The 19265-nt window shown below is 41.6% G+C and overlaps 1 protein-coding gene across 2 annotated transcripts in view; it reads left to right on the forward strand.

The window, feature by feature from the left end:
- Positions 1-4024: 4024 nt before the first annotated feature.
- Positions 4025-19265, forward strand: part of TBC1D4 (TBC1 domain family member 4) — a 108833-nt gene continuing 93592 nt past the window's right edge. The window contains exon 1 of one of the 2 annotated variants that reach the window (XM_066987605.1): positions 4025-4680. In XM_066987605.1, coding sequence (XP_066843706.1) covers positions 4210-4680 — 471 coding nt within the window. In that variant the 5' untranslated portion in view covers positions 4025-4209. The remainder of the gene's footprint in view (positions 4681-19265) is intronic. The other variant, XM_048079050.2, reaches the window with a different exon arrangement.

The raw sequence follows: 19265 nt of genomic DNA on the forward strand, positions 1-19265 counted from the left end.
CTGAAAACTGGTTGCTTGCCACTTTTCCAGGTTTAAATCCTTTAAAACTAAAGATGAAGTGTGATGATCCCAATAGGATAAATGAAATGGCTGCGTTGGTGGTGTCATGTACAGAAACAGTGCACATTATCAAGGTATTGTCTTAATGAACAAAACATCCTTGCTTTAATGAACAGAGGGAAAATATACTTATCTAAAATATCTAAAATTCAAGTTTCCAAAGTAGGATAGGATAAAAAATATTTTTCTTTACTGATTTCACTGATATTCTCCTGTTTTGTAATATCTTCTTCCCCCACCTGTTTTTTTAATAAAATCTCAAATCTTTATTTTTTAGTACTCCATTGGCAAGCATACCAATTCCAAAATGTTCTGAGGCACTTAAGTTTAGCTAACTGTATCCATGTTTGGTCACTTCAGTAATACGCATTATTTTGTGAGACTGTGCATCTAATTTCTATTTAATCAACAGAATACAGTGGCAGGTGAACTACAACTTAAAAAGGCTGATTGGCTACTTGGTCAGACTGACCAAACATGTATTTGCAGCACATCAGTTGGTAAATATTGAGCACAATACTTAATCTACTTTGTATCTGCCAACAAAATTTTTACCTTGAATTTTACAATTTGGTTCAAGAAGCTTGGCCAATAATTTAAAAAAAAAAAAAAAAAAGGAATTGAAAACACTTGTGGCATCTCATCAGGGCTTTTATATGTCATGCCTCTACATGGATGCTGCATTTATGCTTTTTTTTCCATTTGGGATGACATGGAGAGAAGCTGCCTTTTCATCAAGAATAAACACATTTTCAAAGCTCTGCAGATAAAGACTATGGGAAGTTGCGTTCTGAGTCCCAGCATTTCTGATTCCCATTGGCAGAGCTATAAAGATTATGTAGTTTAGGCTAATTCCTGACAATATTGTTCAAGGAGCTGTAGAATGGTGCTTTTGTTATCATTATAATTTTCAGCAACAACGCTAGGGCAGAAATTAGATGAGGAGCGTGAAAGGTGAAAGGCCTTGGGCATGGGCAAAGGAACACTATGTTCAATGTAAGATTAATTAGGAAGCTTAATTTCAAGGTGCATGAAGTCTTACAACTGGAATGAGAAAAAGGAAATAACTTCAAGAAGCAGTTATGTAAATAAAGAAATACTACTGAGTAGATGATGGGTATAAAAAGAGATGGCCATATTAAAGGATAAGAAAGAAATGATGAAGTAAATGAATAAAGATAATGGACAGCTGAAGGGATTACTATGAAAAATTGATTCAGGGAGACATAAAAACCTGAAGCAAGAAGAAAGTATGAAAACTGTTTGGAATAACATCTGAGAATTTTATTTTGAAGGCAGTTAAAATATTAATGGTAGGGTTTATATAGATCAATTTAGTCTTAGAGAAATTTGTATAGAGAGTTTGATAATAAAAAATAAATTAGGTAGATCAAAATGACCAAATCTCATATCATCCAAGTGAAGTAAAATACAAAGAGCTTTCCATAAATGCTATAATAGTGATAATTTAACAATTTCAGATTCATTTCCCACATTTTGTTCCTCACAGTTCTAGTTCACAAAATAGAAGTCGTATAAAATGATGCAGTCTTTTATAAAATGTAAAAACCAAAGAAAAAACATGTAAAATCATTGCAACTCTGTGCAACTGTGTGTGTGGGGGGAGAGGGTGGTGTCTCTCCTGCTGTAGTGCAAATCTAGTGTGCAGTTCACTTCCCTGGAGGTTTAAATTTGTCTTTGAGCTCAAGTGACTAAGTTGCAGCTTCACGCTCTTGATGACTCACATAAGCTAGCGTTCCCCAAAGGAGTGAGTAGTCTTCCTGCCCTCTTCACCTCCGGGCATCTATTTTTGCTTCCTTGGTGCCAACAGCAGTACCTCTGTGAGCACTGTCACTCAGCCTTGAGGCAGCTCACAGACCTGAGCTGGCAGAAGATGAGCAGTTCGTCATGGCATTAACCGAGTGGGTTAATGGGTCTTCTTCGAGTGTCCTATTAGAGGGTCTAGGTGACTGACTCCCAAACCCATCCCACAAGGCTGGAGTTGTGGAACTGGTCTGCAGCTGGTTGATAGTTGGCTGAATATGAGCCAGCAGTGTGCTCAGGTGGCCAAGAAGGCCAACAGCATCCTGGCTTGTATAAGAAACAGTGTGGCCAGTAGGTCTAGGGAAGTGATTGTGCCCCTGTACTCGGCTCTGGTGAGGCCGCACCTCGAGTACTGTGTTCAGTTTTGGGCCCCTTGCTACAAGAAGGACATGGACGTGCTCGAGCGAGTCCAGAGAAGGGCGACCAAGCTGGTGAGGGGTCTGGAGAACAAGTCTTACGAGGAGCGGCTGAGGGAGCTGGGGTTGTTCAACCTGGAGAAGAGAAGGCTCAGGGGAGACCTCATCACTCTCTACAGGTACCTTAAAGGAGGCTGTAGAGAGGTGGGGGTTGGTCTGTTCTCCTACGTGCCTGGTGACAGGACGAGGGGGAATGGGCTAAAGTTGTGCCAGGGGAGGTTTAGATTGGATATTAGGAAGAACTTCTTTACTGAAAGGGTTGTTAGGCATTGGAATGGGCTGCCCAGGGAGGTGGTGGAGTCACCATCCCTGGAGGTCTTTAAAAGACGTTTAGATGTTGAGCTTAGTGATATGGTTTAGTGGAGGACTGTTAGTGTTAGGTCAGAGGTTGGACTCTGTGATCTTGGAGGTCTCTTCCAACCTAGATGATTCTGTGATTCTGTTTCATGGAAGCAGAAAATCTTGTTAACTTTCTCAGCTAATGGGTTAATGAGAACTGTGCAGATGTGGACATGGACAGATGGACATGTGCAGATGGACAGCAAACTTTTAGGACTGATAGGTTTGTGATTAAAAAAAAAGATTTGTATTCTGACTACCCCAGTTATAAAATCTACTGCAGAACAAAAAATGTGCTTCAGTTGCTAATGTTTGTGAAAATAGTCAACTTGGGAAAGCAATCCCATCCTTGCTTTCGTTTGTACCATTCTAGCAGATATTAAAGCCGATGTCCAGTCTCCAGAGGTCTTTTTGCTGCCCTGTTTTAAGAAAAGCTCACGTTAGTATGGCGATGGGAAGGGCAATGTCTGAGGTCTTTCCAAGTCCCGGTGTTAAAGCTGAAAACTGCAGCTGATTACCCATAAGCCAAAATGCATTCAACCAGAGAAACTAGCAAAAAAAAAAAAAAAAAAAAAAATGCAAAGCGCTTTGTGCAGTAGATGAGCACAGTTGCTTGTCACACTATTAAATAAAATACCGCTAGCACAACAGTTTTGGCGTCAGTTCTGTTTGTTGTGGGTGATGTGGCTGGCTGTTACACAACCTCTCTGCCCAAATTATGTAGCGTGGGGTCTCCAAGAGCACGGTGTAGCTCTTCAGCCCAAGCTACTGACTTTTTTAGAGAGCAGTAGGGCTAAAAGATTTGCCGTAACTGCGTTACGGGGAGTTATCACTGCTGTTCCTACCGACGTGAACACAAGGGCAGTCACTACATTTGATAATTACAAGATGGATACGGATGCTGTCTGATTGGAAAAGCTTCTTTCTTGGAGACCAGTTACTCCCACTTACAGTAGGTGGCAGATTTTACACTGTCAGATGTTATCGCGATAGCGAGGGAAAAAAAACAACCTAGAAGCTCAGAGCAGGAAAAAGAAACCTAAAAAAAAATATTTAGAAAACAGTTTTAATTTAAAGTGTGACTTGAAGGTGGCTCGGTAGCGAGGCTTGGCCGGGGGGCACCCGGCGAGGTCCCGCGGAAGGGAGAAGCCCCTGGCCTGAGGGAGCCGCCGGAGAGGAAATGGGAGTAAAATAAAATGAAAACAAGCATAAAATGGGATTAAGAAAAGAACTAACAAGAAATTGAAGTAGGAAAAACCCCGGCGGCCTCCCCACCTCCTTCACACACACCCCTCCCCCGGGTGACCTTCCTCCCCTTGCGGACCTCCTCATCCTCGTCCCCTCCCGCTCGGGGCGTAGCTCCCGCGCTCCTCCCCGGGGCGGTGGGCGGAGGAGGAGGAGGAGGAGGAGGAGGAGCGGAGGGGAAGGACAGGACGGCGGAGATCCCCCCCGTCCCCGCGGGCTGACCCTAGTCGAGCCGTGCCGAGCCGTGCCGGGATGCGCGCTTAGCGCTCGCCCCGCGCTGAGCTCAGGCCCCGGCGGCCGCACCCGGAGCCCTCCGGCCTCGGCCATGGAGAAGCCCCCGGGGGTCCAGCCTCTCTCCCACCCCCTGCAGCCCTCGGCCGAGCCGCAGCCGGCGGCGGAGAAGCGCTTCAGGCTGTGGTACGTGGGCTGGTCGTGCCTGGACCGGCGCACCACGCTGCCCATGCTGCCCTGGCTGATGGCCGAGATCCGGCGCCGCGGGCAGCGGCAGGAGCCCGGCGGCTCCCTGGGCAGCGGCGTGCCGGCCCGAGAGGTGCTGCTGCTGCTGGGGTCCCCCACGCTGCGCTGCGTCCCCGCCGGGCCCCCCAGCCCCGGCCCCGGGCGCCCCGGCAGCCCCGCGCCCGCCGTCTTCATCTTCGAGCACAAGGCGCAGCACATCGCCCGCTTCGTCCACAACAGCCACGACCTCACCTACTTCGCCTACCTGATCAAGGCGCAGCCCGACAACCCCGACTCCCCCATGGCCTGCCACGTCTTCCGAGCCACCGACCCCAACCAGGCGAGTGGGGGCAGATGGGGTCGACGGTGGTGGTGTTGGGGATGGTAGTGGTGGTCGCGGTGGTGCGTTGGTCACAGTGGTGTTGGGGATGGTAGCGGTGGTCATGGTGGTGTTTGGGGATGGTGCTAGTGGCTGTGATGGTGTTGGGGATGGTGGCGGTGGTCGTGCCGTCAACCACCGCGCAGCAGCCGTCACCTGGGACCAGCGGGCAGGACGCCCGGCTATGCCCAGGCATGCTCCCCGGTGCTCCAAACAGCCCAAGGTTTGGGTGGAGGCATTGTTGATAAAGTGCCAGATGGGGGGAAAACAACAAAAAACTGAACGGCAAGACCGTGTTTTTCTGACTCCTCAACAGGCTTTGGCTCGCGCGTCAAATGTGGAGCGGCAGGCTTCTTTCTCCTCCCTGTTTGGAGCGCGGTCTGACAGTTGGGTTTCGTTGTTCGTTTAGTGTGGTGGTGGCAAGAAAAGGGCCTTTGGTTGAGAATACCTTGGGTAAATAAGTCAAGACACCTTCCCCCGGTTTTTCTGAGGCACATATAGAGGAAAAACACATGTAGCTGGAAACACTGGAATTTACCAAAACCACTCTGCTTACTGAAAATTTTTCCTTTATTAATTTTGATTTGAGCAAACGTGCTGCCAGAGATTGTTACATTGGAAGGGTTTAGATTACGTACTTAGCTAAGGCTTGAGCCATCATCAAAGATGGGACGAGAGGTATCCCGAACAGAGGTAACTGCGCTTAACTTGTTGGCAGCTGCTGCCGCTGTTGTGCCCTGCCAAGGAAAAGGGAATATGGGGTCAGGAGAGCACGCAGCAAGAGCGTGAAACCGAGGGGATGGCGTCTGGCTAGGGTGCAGCCACGATGTCCTTTTATGAGTCTGGCCATATGGACTGAAGGCTCCTGCTGTTGGCAGAAGGCGTAGAGACGAATGTTATTTCTTGGGTAGCTCTGGTCTGATGGCTTTGTAAGGCAACCTGATGCTATGAGATACGGGGCGCATATTACTCTTGCACTTGGTATTTCTCACGTTCACATTTACATTTGGGATGCTGTTTCTGATTAAACTGATTATCCATATGTCTTCCCTTCATTCCTCATGGAGGAGAATGTCTTTATGTGCATGGACTTAGATTTATACTACAGGTAAAGTCTTCCTTTGGAAGGAAGTTATTAGTATGAAGAAGTTCTCTTTTATGAACTCCTATTTTATTCTGACAGTGTAGTCTACATTTTATCTGGCAAGATGTGTTTTTAACCTTTTTATCATTAATAAAAGGCCATTATGGGAGGGTTACTTGGCACAGGCTTCCAGACAAAGAGCTACAATAAGGGTAGTAGGTGCACAGCCAGCTATGTGATTCACAAGTATCGGACTAACAGGTAATTTATTTTTTTTCAGGTATCAAAAACGAAAGAAATTTCTACCTTATTTCCCTCTTAAGTTACTTTACCAACTGGAGAGGCTTGGTTGGCTAAGTCTGTGCCAGTCTCTGGCTCTTGATCAGTGCTTAACCCTAGTTTTGATTGGATGAGACCAGGCTGCAAGTCGCTAGCTCTGAAAATCTTCTTTTGATACTCTTGTTTGTTATAAAACAGATGCCATTCTTGCACACTTTCACGATCTTTAAGTGCATGCATCTGATTCATCTTGGTTATGTGAGCTTCATGGTGCATATTAGTTTAGAAAGTATTTTTCACAGTTGTTATTTTAAGATGACCTCATTTTTGCTGTTGGGCCACGGTTCCTTCCAGCCAACGTAAGCTGGCACTGCAGCCGCGAGACACGATCCTGCCCTCTTCAAGCCTCAACCCCTCGTTCCTTCCTCTTGGCTTTGTCCTCATGTCAGCACAACTGTTGTTTGTGCAGCCGCTTGACAAATGGGATCAGGGAATTGACTCGAGTTAAATTTGCTTTTCACCCACTTCTGCCGGATTGGTCCCAAATGACTTCCCTCGTTTTTGCAATGCAATACCATATATATCAACACAGGTAGGCTGGAGGCACAAGGTAGCAAGGAGCAGCTGAGAAAAAGAAGGGTGGGATGGTCTCTTTGGCACTTGAGCTGACTTCAGGCTAGCCTAAGTTGACCACAAAGTTGTGGTGTTACTGCTGTTGGTGGTATGAAGTTCAGCAGCATGCCACGGTGGCTCAGGAAGGCTGCGGGAGCTGGCCTGTAGTCTTTGACTTGGAAGACAGATAGCCATAATTTTCAATGGTGGATGAAAATTATGAAAGTGAGATGGTAACATGCAACTACCAGGATATTAGTGCTAGTGCTGTAATTCAGGATACAGAGTAGCTGAAGGAAAATTTTGGCTTTGAGCCTATTGCTTAGTCCACCAGAGATATTACAGTGTCTAGGATGCACGTGCATTCACTGTTACAGCAAAGCTAGCTGTTGTTTGCAAAAGAAAGCAATACTTCTTGCAAATTTCTATAGCAGATGACCAATAAAAAGCCAACAATATATATGCCCTGACAACATAAGGCAGGGAGACAACATCTTTTAGTGTTATTTACCATGACTGAAGAAAAACATTTGAGCGAGGTGGTACATCCTAAAATTTTATTTGAAAACCTGCAAACTGTAGGCAAAGCTGAAAAGTAGGAGTCAGTGGATCGGTTGCTGTCTTGGAGTAGTACCTTGGCACAGTGTCAAACCCAGAGCTCAGCTGTCAGTATGGGGGTGGATGCAAAGATGCTTTTCTCGGGGGGAGTCTCTTTCTTTTGCTCTTCAGTTACAAAAGGGAGAGAAAACTCCTGGAACTCTCTGTCTAGTCAGGGTGGGAATGAAAGTTTTTGACTTTTTTTCATTCAGAATTATTGCAGTATTGGCTGCTCCTAATAACTTTTTAAAATGGCAGCAGCCAGCTGAACTGGATGAGGGTAGTTGTCTGGTTTAGTGCTGGCTAGTAGCTTTGCAATAACAGCCAGAGATGTGTTAGTTTTGCACTGCTGTCATTTGAGAATTATGTAGGATGCACAGAGTCTGTCTGTAGACATCAGATGACAGCATTGTCTCATTTTATATTTGGCAGATTTTCTTCACAACCACAGGAACAGATTTTCTTTTAGTAAACCAAAAGTTAGTTTCTAAATATAGCAGGCATACCCTCCTCCCAGCCACCAAGAAAAGCCCTTTTGAGTAGTGTTTGCAACCTCAATCTCAATGATTTTTTTACTGTGAAATACTGAATTTATTCTGTAAAACAGATTTTGATTGAAACAGATGGTTTGACGATTTATGACAATGGTATGACGATTTATGGTTTGATGATTGCCTGGACTTACTTAGTTACTTGTTTTCTGGAAAAAAAGGCTATGGTCTGATCTGTTTTTACACTTTTTTTTTTCCTTGTGCTTATCTAGACTGTATGCTTTCTTCTTAATAAATGAGTAAGTCTGTCTTATGAGATTTTTTATATATTTTTTTTTTAACCTGAACTGGAATCTTAAATCTAATTATACTGTAATTGCTTCTTATTAATGAAGATAGTTACGTAATCATAACCTCCTCCAGTTAGGCAAAAACTTACTTGATGCGTTTTGTATTTCTTGTAGAAACCTTATTAGCAGTGATCCAAGTATATTGTTATGGCTTTCAAAACTAATCCAAGATGGCCCTGAGAGAAAACTGCTCCAATGCACAGACCTCAGTATGGTTTAGCCTTTGTTTGTCTCAAACGTAGCTGCAACCGCAAGTTAGTGGGATTAGGCTGTCTCAGGCCAATACTGGAGCATTTTGCTGACCAAGTGAAGCTGTGGTAAGAACTAGAGAGGTGTAGAGGGCTAGAGATGAGAGCTGGAGGCAAGCTCTTTGTAACTCAGATCCTTGCTCTGTAATCACTGTAAAGGCTAAAAGTCAAAATTGTTTGTCTATCCCAAGTGAGTATTAATTGTCTGTTAGATAATACATTTCAGTAAAGCAAGGCCATAGGACAGCTTGTTCTGGAAAACAAGGCATCAGTACAAAATCTCCAGTTTTAGCTATTTGAAGGAAACTTTTATATTATGATAAGATCACACTCTGTAAGGCTTCTTATTAGAGAACGTAAGTTGGAAACATTTGAAGAAGGAAGTCAGATAGCGAACTTCGCATTCAGATTTTGTGCTTTGGTTTTTATGTAGAGTAGAAGCATGTGCTGAATCCGTGCAAATTCTTGGCATATTACATATGTATGTACGGCACTTTTTCAATTCATATGAGAAATGTTGCACAGGTTGAGTCATCGGGTAAGCTGTGTTTTAGATAGGAATAACCGACATGACGGAAAAAAGATGGGCTCTGGGTTTTGAGGGAAATGAGAGATGCATGGCTTGGTTGTTAGGTAGACTTGAGCACGCTTTGACTGTGGAGGAAAGAGGTACCTCTTTCCCATGAAAAAGATCTGTTTTCCCAGTTTTATCAAGAAAACAAGCCTTGGAGAGAACAAAGGAAAATTGTGTGGGTCAGAATTTCATTCACTGAATGAGAAATTGAAAAGCAATGACTCAAAACAAAGTGGATGCTAAAGGCTTGCAATGAACACAGAATTGTTCTGCTAGCAGCCTCATTATCTCCAGCCTGTATGGGCTACAGAGACTCAAATGAAGTCTTGGATTTTCATTTAAATAGTGTCTGACCTAAGGTTTGGGAAATGGAACTGAATGTTGAGAGCTTGAGGTTTCATTTTTGTTTTGTTTTTCTTAATGACAGATTCAGCACTTTTTCTTTTTTTTTGGTGTGGTTTTCATTTTAGGCTTTTACAGCTATCTTTAGTTTCCAGTTTTGAAAAGAAAAAATTAGCCATGATGATTTCCTGCCAAGTCCCAAATTTAAGGAATAGTAAAAATAATGAAATTGTTAACTGTTTCTAAGTGTTGCTATGTAGCCTTTTATCTCTGATTAATGTTTAGGAAAGAGGGAACAGTTTTGAGTGCTCTCTTATCTGCTGTATACATATGTTTAATTCTTGCATTTTTCATTTTGCAGTTCGTGAAACCCAACCCATTATTTGGGAATAGAAGGGATGTTACTGAGGATTGCCTTTTCTGAAGTGTAAAATAAAATATAGGATGGTAAATATGTGAAATAATACAGCCTCAGTGAGAGTGGCTGCAGGTAACACAATGACTAAAAAATAAGACTATTTGATTTAAGGAAAAGAGCTGATGTGCATCTCTGCACACCAAATCAAGCCTTCTCTTCTGAGGGTGTTTCTATGTTTTTCTGTCCTGTTTCTCAAATGTCGAGGCAGATCGTTTCAAAATTAAACAGAAAACTAACTTCCAGAAAGTTTGGCTAGCTTATGTATATGTTGGCAATAGGTAGAGCCTGATTTCTAGGGGTGGTGAAAATCTCAGACCAAAGTTAGTGTTTATAAAAGTGAATGCTAAAAAAAGGTTAGAGTTCTAAACAGTCATTGCAGAATAGTAGCATGACTGACTTCTTCCCATACCTACTATTTCCTAGAGGCTGGTATAGCATTGGATGTGCACAGATCACCCTTCTTTGCATCTTTTCCTTCTGTTTTCCCAGTTTGCCTTGGTCTCTTTGACCATCCTGTGTTTCTCTGAGGTAACGAGGTGAACTCTGCGATGAATTTCAGAGGCCGATTGTGGGGGCTGCTGTCTAGGCTGTGGGTCATGCAGAACTTATAGCAGCGTTGGCGTGGTCCTCTCATGGTGCCAGCTGTCCTCTGCCACCTGGTGTTGTTTTCTCTGTGGTTTCACATACTCTTTCTAGTGCACAGACAAGAAAAAACAGAGAAGAATTTATTTCAGTGTAATGACTTTTGTCATTTGTCCCATATGTGAATTATGGCACCATCTACCTTCACCTGCTGCAGTGCTCTGAAGCAGCTTTAGAGACTATAGGGAGATCACTGAATAAAAAGGCCAGACCTACTGGAAGTCTTGTAGACGTCAGAAATAATGCAGTGACTGAGGGCAGCTGGACAACATAATTTAGGCAGAAAAGTGAAGTGACTTAATTCTTAAACAGAATCTGTGCTTTTCTGTTCTTTACAGACTGCAATACCATGTCTGTCACCTTGTTTTTTCTGACACAAATAGGTGCATGAGGACCATATGCAATAACAATAATAAACCATACGCAATGGGTTTCCAAATAAATCATAGCATCACAAATGCAAGGTACTGTATGATCATGTCAGAAACAACTGCACCTGCTCTGAAGATATCTTCAAAGTATAAAAAGACGATAGAGAATGTTGGAAATGTTAGAGGGGTGCTGAAATCATGAAATGTGGAGGTGGCTGCACCAAGGTTGCACAAAGTATGTTACCTGTTCTGTGATCACTTTTGGCAGAGAACACACATCACTTTTATGTATGAGTGTGTTCATTCATGAACATTTTTTTCCCCCTTCCAGGTGTTTTATTCCCTTTTCCAGGTGTTTTAACTAGGTAACAACTGGTGGATCAGTGAGTTGGGTAAATAGACATATGTTATTGTTCTGCAGATCTGAGAGTAGTCTGGTAACTCAATCTTCCTCTCAGCATTTGTCAGAAGCAAGCCTGTTTGTACCATAGGGGATTAGTTCTAGTAGTATATTTAGACACTACAGGGAAAACAACACTGAAAAAAAATCACCACACAGAAAATAAATAAACAAAAGAAAGCACCAAGCAAACAAAAACACATGCAAACACCCCCAAGGGCTCACTGAAGCCCAAACTGCAGTATATTATTCTGTGTTTTTTTGTATCTTTGCGTGTTTTTAAGGACTTGAAAAATCCAGTCAGTCTTCATTTTGAACACAATTTTCCTTTACCATCACAAAATCTACTCGTTTGAAGCTATGTTAATTCCCCTCTACTTCTCAACATCTGAGATCCTACTTGCAGTAAAGTGTTATGGCCTGCTGTTTGACGTGAAGGCTGCTTAAAGCCATCCTCCTCACAAGAAACCAAGGACTTGGTCCTGCCTCTCCCTGCTGCAGGGAATTAGGGGCTCCCAATCAGAAGTTAATTGCTTGGTTCTCCTCTGGAGTGGATGGTGCTGCTGGGGCTTCCCCTGTTCTCTGAGCAGGTTCTCTTTGGGCAGAAAAAGGAGAACCATGTCAGCAGCGGGGCCCCTGGGTGTTGTTTCACCCTCCTGAAATGCAGTGTTGTATGCCTTCAGCTGCAGAACGTAAATATGGCTCTTCATGTTCTTCCACTTGGGTTTTAGTTCCTAAAGTCAGCTCAACAAAACCCTGGGACGTACTTCAAAAGCCGTCATGCCATGAAGGCTGTTCAGAAAGGGTAGATGGCATATAGTAAATACATGTAAAACATGCCTTAAATTTTATTTTTCACCTTCTGAAAGTTGTCACAAATTAATGACTAGTTACCTAGATATGGTACAGTTCTCTTCAGTTTGAATAAGAGAGGCAAAATATTTCAGTTGATTGACTGCAAAAAGAAAAATGATTTTTTTTAATGGACTCTCAATTAAATTTAGAAATTCTGCTAGTGCTTTGGAGGAACTGTATCTACCAAACCACATTTCCTGACTTTATTAGTTACTTGTAATAGCGAGTTATCTTCATCTCTGTTCAAATCTGATTGCTTTCTCACAAAATCTGTAATTTCCTTTTTTTATCATTCTCTCTCTTTGTATTTAGAATTTGAAACATTCTTTCTTCTGGAAATTTGGAAGGGTAATATGGTAAAGTTTTTCTTGTTCTCTGGAACAACTGAAGTTGAGAAGGATTTTACAGTACTGGGCACGTGGCATTTTCTGAGGGATTAATTTAAAATGCAAATATGACAGAAGATCCTTGTTTAGAGTTCAAACGGTGTACAAAAAAACTTGCAGAAGCCACTAGATGATGAGATAAAACCAATCCCATACAAGTGCAGCATTTTTCCGACTCCACCATCCCTGTCACTGTGGTTTTCCCCCTCCCATTGTAGCTTACTTTAATTAAAGTGGTTTTCGGTCACGCGGTTCATTTTTGCACATTGATAAACCTTAACAAGCAGCCTGCTCAGTTATAATGACTAGGGTTATGTTTTATTTCATTACACGTCTTAGCAAGAACGTGTAGATCTGCACAGTGCTGTTTAGAGATCTGCGATGCATCCAAAAACATGTTGTGGGAAGTAGGAATATTATCCTCCGGGGCATAGCAATGACTGCCTTCCAGCCTGTTCACAGTTTTGTTTTTCCTAGCAAGACCAATAAATATTTAATTTTTTAGGATGCTGATGTTAAATATATTTCACGTACTCTGTGACACCAGTGTGGGTTTCCTGTTGTGTTCTTTTAGGCTTTTTTTTGTTTGTTTGTTTTTTAAAAAAAAAGCAATGTCCCAGGAACTTTGGGAGTAGCAGTGGTCTGTGGGTTCTTAAGTATTTCTAGACTAGGGTAAATATTCAGAAAGAGAGCAATGAAAGACTAGGACATGCAATGCTATAACTTGAAACATTTTTATATGCCTTCTCATAGTTTTTTTCTTGCTTTGGCTTGATTATTCTTACAACTGGAGATCAAATTGTGGTAGAACTTCCAAATAAAAATAGAAGTAAGGTAGCACATATTTAACAGATCCTTGTTTGCCAGAGAGGAACAAGTTGCTCTCTTTAGGAGCACCCAGCTGGAAGTGTAGAAACAAAGAAGTGCACCAATTCTGGCTTAGCTCTGTACTGAAAGTTAGTGTGTGACCTTCACATTGATGTGCATGGGCGGGCTGCTGTACACACACAAAGCTCGGTGATTCCTGCCTGCCCCGGCTCTGTCACAGCGTGCAAAATTATGGATTTGGTAGTCTGAGGCATAGAAATTCACTCTTGCTATTATGCAGATTAGAAAGAGACAGTATTGTGTATACAAGTTGCTTCCATGCTTGGCAGTGGAAATAAATACCAAATGGCAGCCACCGTCATGGTACTTTTGTGGCAATGTCAGCTGTTTCAGACACAGATTCCCACACAAGCCATTGTAGTTGTCCTTAGGAAAACTAACAAACAATAAAAAAAATGAATCCAGCAAGAAAAGGTAATTTAAGATGCTAATGTGTTGCTCTAGTGTGCAAATCCTATAGGATCTGATAGCTTTCTGTGGAAAATACAGCTTTTTTTTTTCTAACATTTTTTTTAGGCTTGTGTACGAGACTTTGCTTTGAATAGAGAAATATTTTAAAGAAGTGTGCCTTCTGTAGAAAATACTTCTGGCCTGACTTTGTGATCACACTTGATGAGAGCTGCTTAATTTTCTGTGCAGCAGGACTGCAAGCTTGAGCTCTACACAAGAGTTTGTGAAGAGGATCCGCTTTTTTTGTAAACCAACCACATTATAAATAGAGGCAATATTTTGGCTACTCTTCAGTAGCACTTTCTTGGGCAAGCCTTGCCAAAATAGAAAATCAAGTGGGCCTTTCAGTTGGAGCAGCACATCCTACTTTATCTGAATTATTCATGATAAAACACATCCAGATTGTCCGCAACATATGTGTATGCATGTGTTCAGATTTAGCATTGACAAAATTTAGTGTTGAGGAAATTTGCTGACCTAAACACAGGAACAGAGTGGGAGCAAGACAACATGATTAAAGCCAGCTCAGAAGGAGTGGGTTTACATCCTGGCACGATGCCTCCCCATGCCTCAGATTCACTCTCTGTTTAGTGCAGGGAAGAACTAAAAATAATATCTGCAGTTCAGTGTGGTGGCGTGAAGTTTGCAAAATGAATGCATTTCCTCCACAGTGACCTTTACTCTGCAAAATCACCACAGAAAAGGAGTTGTAAAAATATATATATATATATTATGTATATAATGAACATGTCAATCCATCTGTATGAATGTCGTTTTTCTTCTTGCATTTTCTTTTCCTTTTGCTCAATACGTAGGTTGTCCTTAAATTATACAGTATCACAGTTGGGAGTGTGAGAAATGTGGAGACCAGCCCAGAAGGCTAGATTAATGTACTTGTTGTTTCTTTATGTAACCAAGTATTTTGTTTCTATGTATTCACCCACTGTTCTGCACTTCAGTTGTGCTATTTAGTATAATACGCTTGCTAATTTTTGTTGTGGCTGTATGGGAATTTGAAAGGTAACTTTCTGCATCCAGTGAAAATTACAGGTTAAAACTTCAGCAATTCTTTTTAATGACAGTATCAATAATAAGTATTTGGATTTGTAAATTTTCTCTTAAACTTTTTAATTATTTGAAATTTTCTCTTAAACTTTTAATGGAAACTCAGCCTTAGTACCATTTTATTTCTTATCTGAGTCTTAATTTTTCAGATTTGACAATCTGTTTGATATGCTTCTGTTTTGAGTTCTCACATGTCTGCCTCAAAAAAGGTCAGATTTTGAGAAGGGGATTTCTAATTTCTGATTTCGTGATTTCTGTGGCCTTACAGAATGGATACTTCAGCTGACATTTGTGACTTCTGGGAGTGCCAACCTAAGGCAAACTGGGATGTATATTTACAGGCTGCTGTTTATTGCCTGTCAGGTGCCTGAAGATGCACCTTCAAGAATCACGTTATAAACTGAAACTTCATAAACTTTCTTACTATGCCAAGTGTGAAGTTAGAGGAAAGCAAGAGAATGAAACATGGCAGTGCTAATGCATTGTTTGCCAACCCAGGCTAAAATATTAGAGGCCTTTTAGATATTTAGTCCCGCTGTCATATTTTGCAATTGTACCATTAGATTTTTATAGGCCTAGTATACCCCCACCTGAAAAACTCCCACATTGCTCTACAGGCTTTGATGCTTATTTTGCTGATTTTAAAATTCTTGCTGTAGCTCTGTGGGAAGCTCAGAGTACTCTGCTGAATCCCACAGGTTGTTGCCACCCTTGTACAAATAGCCAGCTCCTATCTGCCTACACAGCCAAGTACGTAGTAGTTTACACCTAATATGGTAGAAATACATTGGTAAAATTCTTATTACTATGCTACATATTTCAGTCTTTCAGGTAATGGTTTAAAGCTTGCTTGCATCTATGTAATGCCTTTGAGTTGGATTACTGATTACAAGCAACACTAGATCAAGTGTAAGGTTTAAACTCAGGATCACCTGATTTTCTTCACCAAAAGTGTAAGCATTATGTATGCATGATATTCTTCTTTCCATCAGTTGTAAAGTATTTAAGTGTTTTACCTATGCAATATATAGAAAATACTTTGTTTCAACCCTATGCTGGCCAGTAAAATCCTATAGTAGCTGGAATAAATGTAGGCTTCATGGCATAATTTAAAGAAGTAAATTAATTCCCTTGAGCATTGTGTTGCCATGTTGGCTCTCCAGCCATGCTATGGGGAGCAGCCTGTATAAATTGCACTGGATCATTTCTCCTTGAGGGCTGCTGCCGTGTACCAACAAAAATCTGCATGGAGCTGTGCAGTATCTGCCTAGGGCTTACATCCCAGGCTTGATTGCATCGGGTCAGTTTCAGAGGACCGTTCGGTCAACAACTTGAGACTCTGTCTAGAGAGCCCTGCTCTTCAATAAGGAGCAGTTTCCAAACGCTGCCAGAATTGTGCAGTGTTTTCCAATAGGACTGCCAGCTGCTGGAAGGTCGTACTGTTTTACTGCTCTGGAGCACGTTTCAGGCTTTTATACTGTCTCATGTATTATCCTACCATCAAGTACAGCAGTCTCTTGCTATTACTCTGTCATAAAAATAATAGTCTTGAAGTTTCTTGTTTCTGCTGGTACTGTTCCTATTAAAATGTCAAAATATCTTTCAGCTTGATTTAATAAGCAGGTGGATAAGGATGTGACGTTTCTAATTCAGATTCAGTACATGGTGCTACTGTCATTTGCAGCCCTGCAGAGACCTAAGGAAACATAACAATTTTTGTTGGCACATGGATTTGCTGGCCTTGTTTGTTGTTCACACCAGGAGCATTCCTCAAGAGGAACACGTCTGTTAAAGGCTTGTTTTCTCTGCTTGGTGCCCGTGAATGGCCACAGTGAAGTCAGGGTTAGGAACTGCAGCATAAAGATAAGGGGAACCTGCTACAGGAATCAGAGCTACCGATAGAACAGTAGGGGACACAGAGCGCTGCAAGATCCCTTACTTGTCAACAGATGCATTAGTTCTCAGATTTGCAGTCTTTTTCAATCTTGTTACCATACGGGCATACAAGGCTACTGTTTATTATTTTCTCATGTCGTGTCTCTTGCTCTTCCGCTTTTCTCAGCTCCTTGAAGTAGTCCCAATCCACCATTATAATCTGTTTGTTGCAGGAGTTTTCATTACCGCATACAATATTGTTGGCTGTGAAGTCGTGATTCTGGCCGTGGTGTGGCCTTTTGCCCGCAACCCTGCTGGCTTCAAATTAAAAATTTAAAGAAAGAAAAAGCCCAGCTTTTAAAAAAAAAAATGTAAAACAGTCTAGCTCTTATACATTTGTGTGCATGTCTTGGTTATTTTTTTTCTCTTGGCATTAACCTATTTTTTTGATGTATTTTTGAATAACAGCTGTTTATTGCACAAAAATTTGAACAGAAAATGTTCTGGAAAAATAAGCATGCATGAAGGTACTTTCAATTTTAATAGGGCTATTCTAATGTTTTTACTGGCTTTGTGTTTGGGATTTATTATTTTCACCTTCACACCCTTTCTGAAAAGACACTACCTGGCACGCACTTGTTTTTAAGTCAACACCACGTGGCTGATAAGAAGTGAAAGTTAGCTTCCTTTGTGATCAGGTCAGTTGGATCACGTTTTAGAAAGAGGATATGGGGAATAATAAAAAAATAGATAAAACAGCAACCTGCGGTGGAGGAAAAAAGATGCTGTGCTGTATGCTAAAAGGCTGTAATGTTAGCAGGGCGACTCTTGGAGCATGACATGAGCAGCTGAGTCACTTATTGCTGGTACTGAGACAAATTGCTGCTGGCGGATGCCTGTTACTGCGTGGCTGCCGCTGCAGCTGGTAGATTGCCTGGGTGAGAGCAAAGCAAACTTGAGCCTGGTAGGAACTGCTGCGAAAAAGTAAACTCTAGATAAGTGTGCTCTAATCTCTGGAACATTTAATTGGTTCAGCAGCATTTTCTAATGGCTGAGCTTTTAAAATGTGCAAATATTCATGACATTGAGATAATCATGGATTTCTAATTTGTTCTTCTGTATGAATCCACAAGTAGTGGTAGAAGAGGATCTTTTTTTTTTTTTTACTGTTAATACAGTTATGGTTCATATATCAACTTGTAAAATTAATATCTGACCTTGAAAGTGTCCTAAAAATTACTTCTGTGAATCTTAATGTAGTACAAGGCTGTCATTGTAGGTCACTATCCTGATATTTTAAATATCAAATAAGGTTTGAATGTGTTTGATATGAACCACAATGTATCCTTTCCCTGCAACTGAGTAAAATTAATTCTTTCAAAAATTTATATTTAATTTGTGGTCTTTGAACATTATCACTGTTGAAAGATTTTTTTGACAGATTAGTTGTTGATTATTTTTTTAAAGCAGGCCCGATGCCTTATGATAACTATCTTTGTAGTTCTGCTAACTATCATTTTCATATCATTTCATAAGATACTGTTTGAAATTTTATTTGAAGATGAAAAGGACTTGTATTTTGATTAATAATGCCTTTGCCCCTCGGCTCCCAAATTTTTTTTTTTTTTTCCAAGCAAACAGGCTCAAAACTGAGCGTGAAGAGTATCTCCCAAGCTTTTGCCCCAGTGCGTTGTGGCAACACGAAGAGTTTTTAATGAGCCCTCTGTTTTTTCTCTGGTCTTTAAGAAACTGGCAAATTCATCAGGAGTAAGAAACAGTATTTCATGGAATTTCAGGGTATCATTTATGTTCCATTTCTGAGATGCTTTGGCAGCATAGTTTAAAGTTTTGGGGTGAGAAGGAGCAATTCCCCTTCTCTATTAGGGAATCGCAGTGCTTCCATGGAGGTGCTTTTGCTCTGCTGGATGGGTCAGCTTGGAGGAAAGAGAAGGTGGTAGTGTCCTGCTTGATGATCAGACTCCTGCATAATTAACCGGTGGCTCTGACAAATGTATTTCTTCCAGTTCTTAAATCATGCTATTTCTAAAAAACCAATCGGGGATAGTTGCCAGTTTGCTCACAGATGTAGCATTGCAACTTTACAGACAAAATAAAAGCTATCTGTGACTTCTTAGGAGTCATAACTCCCAGTAGCTATGTAACCTTCTGTCTCTTATCCTTGTGGCGCTATTTTTCCTCTTGGCCCATTTTTTTAAATCTGTCTCAGATAGTAGCTAATCGTGAGGTTTTAATGTCATAGTTATTCATTTGTTGCTTTGCTTTGCTGAAATCTGCACAGGTATAGTGACACGGGGAAGCAGTAGTACGGGAGTCATTTATTGAAGTAAATTACTTCTGGACCCTGACAGGTTGAAGTACCCTAGGGAGCCAAACCTTTGCCAATGTCTTCTGACCAGTGAGCTCAGGGTGCTACAAGAAGTCTTCACCACACATTTCATCCAGTCGTTTCTTTCTGTCGAGTCAGACGGTCTCGGTCTGTAGTAGTCGAGTATATGACAGTATACATCAGTGCATACGTCTTACTCCAATCCAGGTAGTATGAACAAAAAAATGGTGTCAGCTGTGGAAAGAGAAGATATTAACTACATCCAGAAAGCA

Source organism: Anser cygnoides, chromosome 1 (genome assembly GCF_040182565.1).
Source record: "Anser cygnoides isolate HZ-2024a breed goose chromosome 1, Taihu_goose_T2T_genome, whole genome shotgun sequence".
Taxonomy (NCBI): Eukaryota; Metazoa; Chordata; class Aves; order Anseriformes; family Anatidae; genus Anser; species Anser cygnoides.